The 6,848-nt window shown below is 46.0% G+C and overlaps 1 protein-coding gene across 1 annotated transcript in view; it reads left to right on the top strand.

Moving 5' to 3' along the window:
- The window catches only part of Usp18 (ubiquitin specific peptidase 18), a 22,854-nt gene that overhangs the window by 6,029 nt on the left and 9,977 nt on the right, over positions 1–6,848 (top strand). Inside the window, exons 2-5 of the mRNA XM_021190932.1 lie at positions 737–1,000; positions 2,103–2,199; positions 3,299–3,444; positions 6,670–6,749. Coding sequence (XP_021046591.1) covers positions 844–1,000; positions 2,103–2,199; positions 3,299–3,444; positions 6,670–6,749 — 480 coding nt within the window. The 5' untranslated portion in view covers positions 737–843. The remainder of the gene's footprint in view (positions 1–736; positions 1,001–2,102; positions 2,200–3,298; positions 3,445–6,669; positions 6,750–6,848) is intronic.

Consider the following 6,848-nt stretch of genomic DNA (forward strand, 5'->3'; position numbering starts at 1 on the left):
GGAGGGAGGGGGAGGGGGAGGGGGAGAAGGAAGGGGGAGAGAGAGGGAGGGAAGGGGGAGGGGATGGGAGGAGCAAGCAAGAAGGGGTGGTACAGCATTTGTTTCAAACATATGTGAGACTTCTGGGAATTCCAAAGAATTTGGGGGAGAGTTTACAGGTGACCAAGGTCTGTGTTGTCAAGAGGAAGTAAGAATGAGGGTTTGGGTTCACAGTAGTGCATTTCCTCATTTGTAATACGACCTTGTGCTTGCACACCCCTGGTTTGGGTGGAAGGGGCTCGGTTGTCTTCTGAGTCTGGGAAGGGATGAGCTTAAAGGACAGGTGGCACCAAAGCCTTCCTGAGGATGAGACAAGCTTCCCCAGGAAGTACCTTAGATGTCTGCAGGCATGTTCCAGGGGGTCAAGGCTGTGGAGAGTAAGAGATCTGTCTATGAGCAGTCTCTACCCAGAGGGGTGGACACCTTTCCCAGCTATTAAGGCTCGAGAGTGAGGGGCCAGGAGACCATCGGCTTTTGGTCTGCAAAGACAGAGAACTCAGGAGGAGGGAGAGGCCAGTGTTAGACGTGACCATCCATGCTGAGGAAGGATGAAAGAAAGAGAGGATGGAAGAGCTGGAATGTTCAGCTCACCTTTAATTCCTGTTTATAGCTGTCTAAACCAGTCTGCCTCTGGCAGTGAGACCATGGCCACATGGTCCCCCATCTTACTGATATCTGTTGCTTTGTGTTCCCACAGAGGGTCCTTTGTCTCTGGCTTGTGTAGACTCTGCCTGGAAGTGAAGTTGTGGACTCCTGACCTCCAGTCCTGCCCGTCCCAACCTCGGAGTTTGAGTGTGATCACTAATGGGCAAGGGGTTTGGGCTCCTGAGGAAAACCTGCCAGTCAGTGGTGGCTGAGCCGCAGCAGTACTCTGAGGCGGAGGCGCTGGAGGAAGAGAGAAGCATGAAGAAGAAGAGAGTGCTGGCCAGAGAGCTCTGCAGTGCCTGGGACCGCCCTCATGGTCATTACAGCCCCCGCCCTCTCTATCACTGTGTAGAAATGCGCTGTGCACTCTCTGTTTTGGAAGTGGCACACTCCGCATTAATTTCATTCTATCGACTTCCATCTGCTTAAAGAGCCCCCCCCATTGACTTGTGAGCTGAAATCTGTTGCCCCCGAAACCATTTGCTTTGACCTGTCTTAGAAGCTCTTTGTTTAAGACTCTGAAATTTGGGATACTCTCTTGGTCTTCAGCCTTTCTCACCTTCTGGGGTCAGCTGAGCCTGTGGGTGGGGTGGGGTGGGAGCTTGGCTGCTGATGGAGCACAGAGATGTTATTTTTGGCTTTCCCATGTCCTTGTAAGGTGTATCCTCCTCTTGAAGTAAGTTGAGGTCTGGTGAGTCCCCCACAGCCGCCTTTATTCCTTTATTCACTTCTTCCTTCCTTCCTTCCTTCCTTCCTTCCTTCCTTCCTTCCTTCCTTCCTTCCTTCCTTCCTTCCTTCCTTTCTTCCTTCCTTCCTTCCTTCCTCCTCCTCAAACACTCCTTATTTCTTTTCTTTTCTTTTTTGAGACAGGGTTTCTCTGTGTATCCCTGACTGTCCTAGAACTCACACTGTAGACCAGGCTGGCCTCGAACTCAGAAATCTGCCTGCCTCTGCCTCCCAAGTGCTGGGATTGAAGGCGTGCACCACCACCGCCTGGCAGCACCCTCCATTTCTGTGGAGAGGCCCGAGGGACTCCTCTCCTGGCGCCCACTGTAGACCAGATGGACACCGTGCTTCTCTCTGAGCCATGCTGACCCCCATTCTGACTCAGGAAGCAACAGCCCCCCACATATGTTCTCAGTGTTTCTTTTCTTCTAACAACTGCCTTGTGTTGCTCACGGTCAACGTGTGATGTCACCTTTCTCTAGTGCATTAGTAACACTTGTCGCTCATTTAACTTTTCAAAGCCCGATGCACCACGGCTCCTTCCAAATTCTTTGCAAGCTCCCTGGTGAAGTCTTTGTGTCTGTGAGGGTATTTCTCTGGATCTCATGTTCTTAGTAGACCCCAGAAGAACATTTGAGATTTGTTCAGTGCTGTGTCTTGCCTTCAGTATTTTTTTCTTCTTCACGTTGTAGGTCTGGTTGGTTTACACAACATCGGACAGACGTGTTGCCTTAACTCCTTGATTCAAGTGTTCATGATGAACATGGACTTCAGAATGATACTGAAGAGGTACAACTGCCTGATAGTGTGCATGCCACTCATGGCTTAGAATGTTCGTTCATTCACAGTGACCTTGATTTTTAAAAGTCTCCTTTCCTTTTTTTAAAAAAAAAATATATATATATTTAAAAATTATTATTTTATTGTTTTATGTATGTGGGTATTTTGCCTACATGCATCTCTGTGTATCACATACATGTCCACTGAAGCCAGAGGAGGGAGTTGGATCCCATGGGACTGTGAGCCACCAGTAGGGGTTCTGTGGAAGAGCAGCCAATTTTCTTAACTGAGCCATCTCTTTAGCCCCTATACACAATGCCTTTAATCTCAGCTCTTGAGAGGCAAAGGCAGGTAGATTTCTGTGAGTTCAAGGCCAGCCTGATCTATAATGATTTCCAAGACAGCCAGGGCTACACAATGAAATCCTGTTTTGAAAAACAAAATAAAACAAAACAAAAAAAAAAAANAAACAAAAAACAAAAAACAAAAAAAAAAAAAAGGAAAGAAAGAAAAAGAAAAGAAAGAAAAAGACTCCTCAGATACTTTTGAAGTACAACCATGGGTGACAGTCATTGGTCTGGAGTTGGGGCCAGGCTAACTTCAAAGAAAGTCAGTGGCCTAATGTAAGTGAACAGATGCAGACATTTTTATCAGTGATTCTACTTGGCTTCATTCTTTCTCCTTTTTTCTTCTCCCACAAAGCAAGTGAGAGTCGCTTGTAGGTAAATGAACCACGGCAAAACCCTGTCACCTGCCATGTTGCCCTTTCTTCCTGGGACCTAACTGAGTATTTGCTTTTGTCATATGAAGATCTCAGGGACATTTACCTGCTCACTCTAGTGTGGGCCCAGCATAAGGTGCCGTTGTCCTTAATGTGATGGATGGTCGAGCCTAGTTGGGGACTGTGTTGATCTCCCTCTTAGTGAGGCATTCTGCACACGCCAGTCTCTGAGTGACTGAGTACACTCATAAATCTAGCCATTCCCATCACTCAAACTTAACCCAGAGAATGGCAAAGACACAGAGAGTCTTCGAGATTCTTTAACTGCTTTCAGCTCCTGCCTGGAGAATGATGAGTCTGAACTGCCTGGCTGTTCTTAATCGGCAGGATAACGGTGCCACGGGGAGCAGAAGAGCAGAAGAGAAGTGTCCCCTTCCAACTGCTTTTGCTGCTGGAGAAGATGCAGGACAGCCGACAGAAAGCCGTGCTGCCCACTGAGCTCGTTCAGTGCCTGCAGAAATACAATGTACCCTGTAAGAGCCCTCTCAGCTCCCGCCTGCCCACTGATACAGTGTTGGTTGGGGGAGGAGCCTTAGGGAAAGAGCTAGGGAGAGGGCTGATGGGCAGTGAACGAACATCAGAGGTTTTGGTGTTGATCCGAAATAGCTCTTTACTTTTGAAAGAAAAAAAAGTTTAACACATGGTTGATGATGATGATGATGATGATGATGATGACGATGATGATGACTTTTATCAGCTTACTGCTTTGAAGTGGCTTTAAGAGACTAGCCCAGCACTTAGCTATTTTCAGGGTGTAGTGTAGTGTGTGGATTTGATACATTTATGCCATGTCTAACGATCACATCGGGATAATTAACGTATATTTCTCCTTAAACACTCATTAAACTCCTTAAACACTGTTGCCTAAAGCCAAACATACCTCTGCGGAAACACACCCTTCAATCCTCCCTGTTGTCCTTTGTCCCGGTTAGCTTTTAACTGTCAACTTGACACAGCCAATCATCACCTGAGAAAGAGGACTGCCCAGATTAGACGGGTGTGTAGGTGTGTCTGTGGGTTGACTTGACTGTTGATTGCCGTAGGAGGGCTCTGCTCGCAGTGCCCCACACACATCCCTGGGCTGGTGGTCCCAGGCTGTATAAGAAAGACATTTGAGTAGGAGCCAGAGAGCAAACCAGCCAGTAGCGTTTCGCCATGGTTTCTCTTTCAATTTCTTGCTTGAGCTCCTGCCTCGACTGACTTCAGTGATGAACTGTGACCTACCAGTGTAAGCCAGATAAACCCTGCTGTCCCCTTAGCTGCTTATGTCACGGTTTTATTACAGCCACAGAACGGAACTAGAATGTCTGAGGACCTGACTCTCTTCCTTATAAAATATATAATAAATCGAATGAACTACATGTAGCAGCAGAATGCTAGAGCCTTTCTTTCCCTCAGTTTCCAATTCAAGTGTTCTGTAAGTGTCTGTTGCATCTACTTGGCCTGTAGAGTTGTTTAACTCGTCATTGGTTTTTAAAAAGATTTAAAATTGTGTTTATTATGGTTATGGTTATATATGTTATGCGTGTGTGAGTGAGGGTGTATTCCCACACAGCCCGTGTATACACAGCACGTGTCTAGAGGTCAGAGGAGAACTTCTGGGAGTTGGTTCCTTCCTGTTCTATGGGTTCTAGGTGTCACGGTCAGGCTGCCGGCTCTGAGCAGCAAGGGCTTTTCCGTGATAAGCCAGGCATCTCACCAACACTGTTGATTATTATTATTATTTTTGATACAGATGATTTGTCCATTGTTGAAAGTAGGGGTGTTGAAGCACCCCAAGTGCTGCTGTTCTGGAATCTATCTGTGTTTAGACCTAAGAATATTTACCGTATATAACTGGGCGCTTCACTTTCGGGAGTGTCTGCGTTTTCAACTGTTAAACCTCTCTGTCGAGTCGACTGCTTTCTTACTACATGCTGACCTTCTCTGTCTCCTTTTTCGGTGTTTGGATTTTAGTCTGCTTTGCCGGTACAAGTGTCGCTGCTGCTGGCTGCCTTCGTTTCTGTTTTCTTGTTACACCCTCTCAGCCTGTTAGTTTCATTCGGTGTATCTTTACTGGTAAAGTGACTTTCTTGCAGGCATTGCATTTCTAAGTTTTGTCTTTTGGATAGGTTTAACCAGTTTATGTTAAATATTACCATCAATAGCTGAGGCATGCTCTTGTAAAATGGTGTAAAATGTCTGTACTTGCTTGAATACTTCTCATTCCTTTTTCCTTTCCTCCCTCTCCATCTTCTCGCCTCCTCCTCTTCTTTTCTTCACTTTAGGCTCCCTGAAGTCCCTTGGAGCTCCTGCCCTCTAGCCTCTGCCTCCTGTTTCCTAGGCTTAGAGGCACGTGCCATCACACCCAGTATCTTTCTTTTTTCTTGTTCATCTTTGTTAAGAGGCCCTCCCATAACAATTAAATCAGTCAGGACAGCCCCTGAAGATATGCTCACAGGCCAACTCATTCTAGACAGTTCAGACCCTCTTCCCGAGGTGTTTTTTGATTGTGTTAAGTTGACAATTAAAACTGACCATCCCAGAAGCTACAGAGTTGGCTCGTAAGGGCGCTCATTACTCTTGCAGAGGACCCAGGTGTCACTCCCTTCACCCACGTGGTGGTTCACAACCATTTGTAACTCCAGTTCCAGGGATCGGATGCCCTCTTATGACCTCTTATGACTTCCAAGACATGCACATATTACACATACTTACGTATGGGTGGAACATACAAAATCAATAAATGAATCTAACAAAACAAGACAATACTGACCACCATAGTACCTCAATTCAATTTCTTTACATTAGTGTTAGCTCTGTGTCAGGAAGTTTTCTGCACATAATTCCCTGGCTAAATCAATTTAAACCATCTGACAGACTTTTTTTGAGTCATCTGATAGACTGTTTTCTTGAGTTGGGATTCATTATATTGATGAATTAATATATTCAATTTAATTGGTATATCCACATTCATCATTGTAGATTTGATGTGCATGAGGCAACGGGAATGACAGATTTTATCTATAGGGAACTTACATTTTAGAAGCAGGACAGGACAAAATCAAATGAGAATGAAGAGCATCAAGTCTGTGCTGTGATGTATATCATGAAGGGAAGACAGTGCTGTGGTGGGAGATGAGGTGTGTTCTGAGAAACTACCTTGGCCTGGAATGTCTTTGCATTCTGGCACAGTCAACCCTTTTGTCTGCAGCCCGTTTCTCGATTTTTTCTGACTCCCCACTTCTTTGGACCAACACCATTAAAGTCAGTTGTGTCCGTTCCCGATTTCAGGCCTACTTAATATACAGGTAGACAGTTCCCTGCGAAGTCCCTGCAAAGTCTTGCTAGGATCATCTAACTCCATGGGAAACCAGGCCAGATTAGCAAGAGGCCCTGCTTTTAGTGACGCGAATAAAACTTACCACCAGGGGGCGGACGAGTCCAGTCGTAGTATCTGCTCAGCAGAAAAATGGGAGAAAATAGTTGGCATCTGTCGGTCCACTGACAGAGAGAGGATGGTGAGAGAAAGTGGTGTGACTATGACCTTAGTTCTAAGAGAAACCCTTGAAAAAAGAATCAACACCAAGCTAAGTTTTCATTTAGTTCTTTTTTGGAAACGAGGGAAATCCAGGAAAGGACAAAATGCTGAGTGTTCATGCGGCTGATGTCCTGTCTCCTTACTAACTGCGCTTCCCCCCCCCCCAACCCCCCACCAGTGTTTGTCCAGCACGATGCTGCTCAGCTCTACCTTACAATTTGGAACCTGACTAAGGACCAGATCACGGACATAGACTTGGTAAGGGCTAAGATCTGGAGACGTCAGAGATGTGAGATGTTGCTTGTGGGACGTGCTCCACTAGTAGCTCCCTGGTGTGCACCTTTATGTACGGGGGGG

This window comes from Mus pahari, chromosome 2 (genome assembly GCF_900095145.1).
Source record: "Mus pahari chromosome 2, PAHARI_EIJ_v1.1, whole genome shotgun sequence".
NCBI lineage: Eukaryota > Metazoa > Chordata > Mammalia > Rodentia > Muridae > Mus > Mus pahari.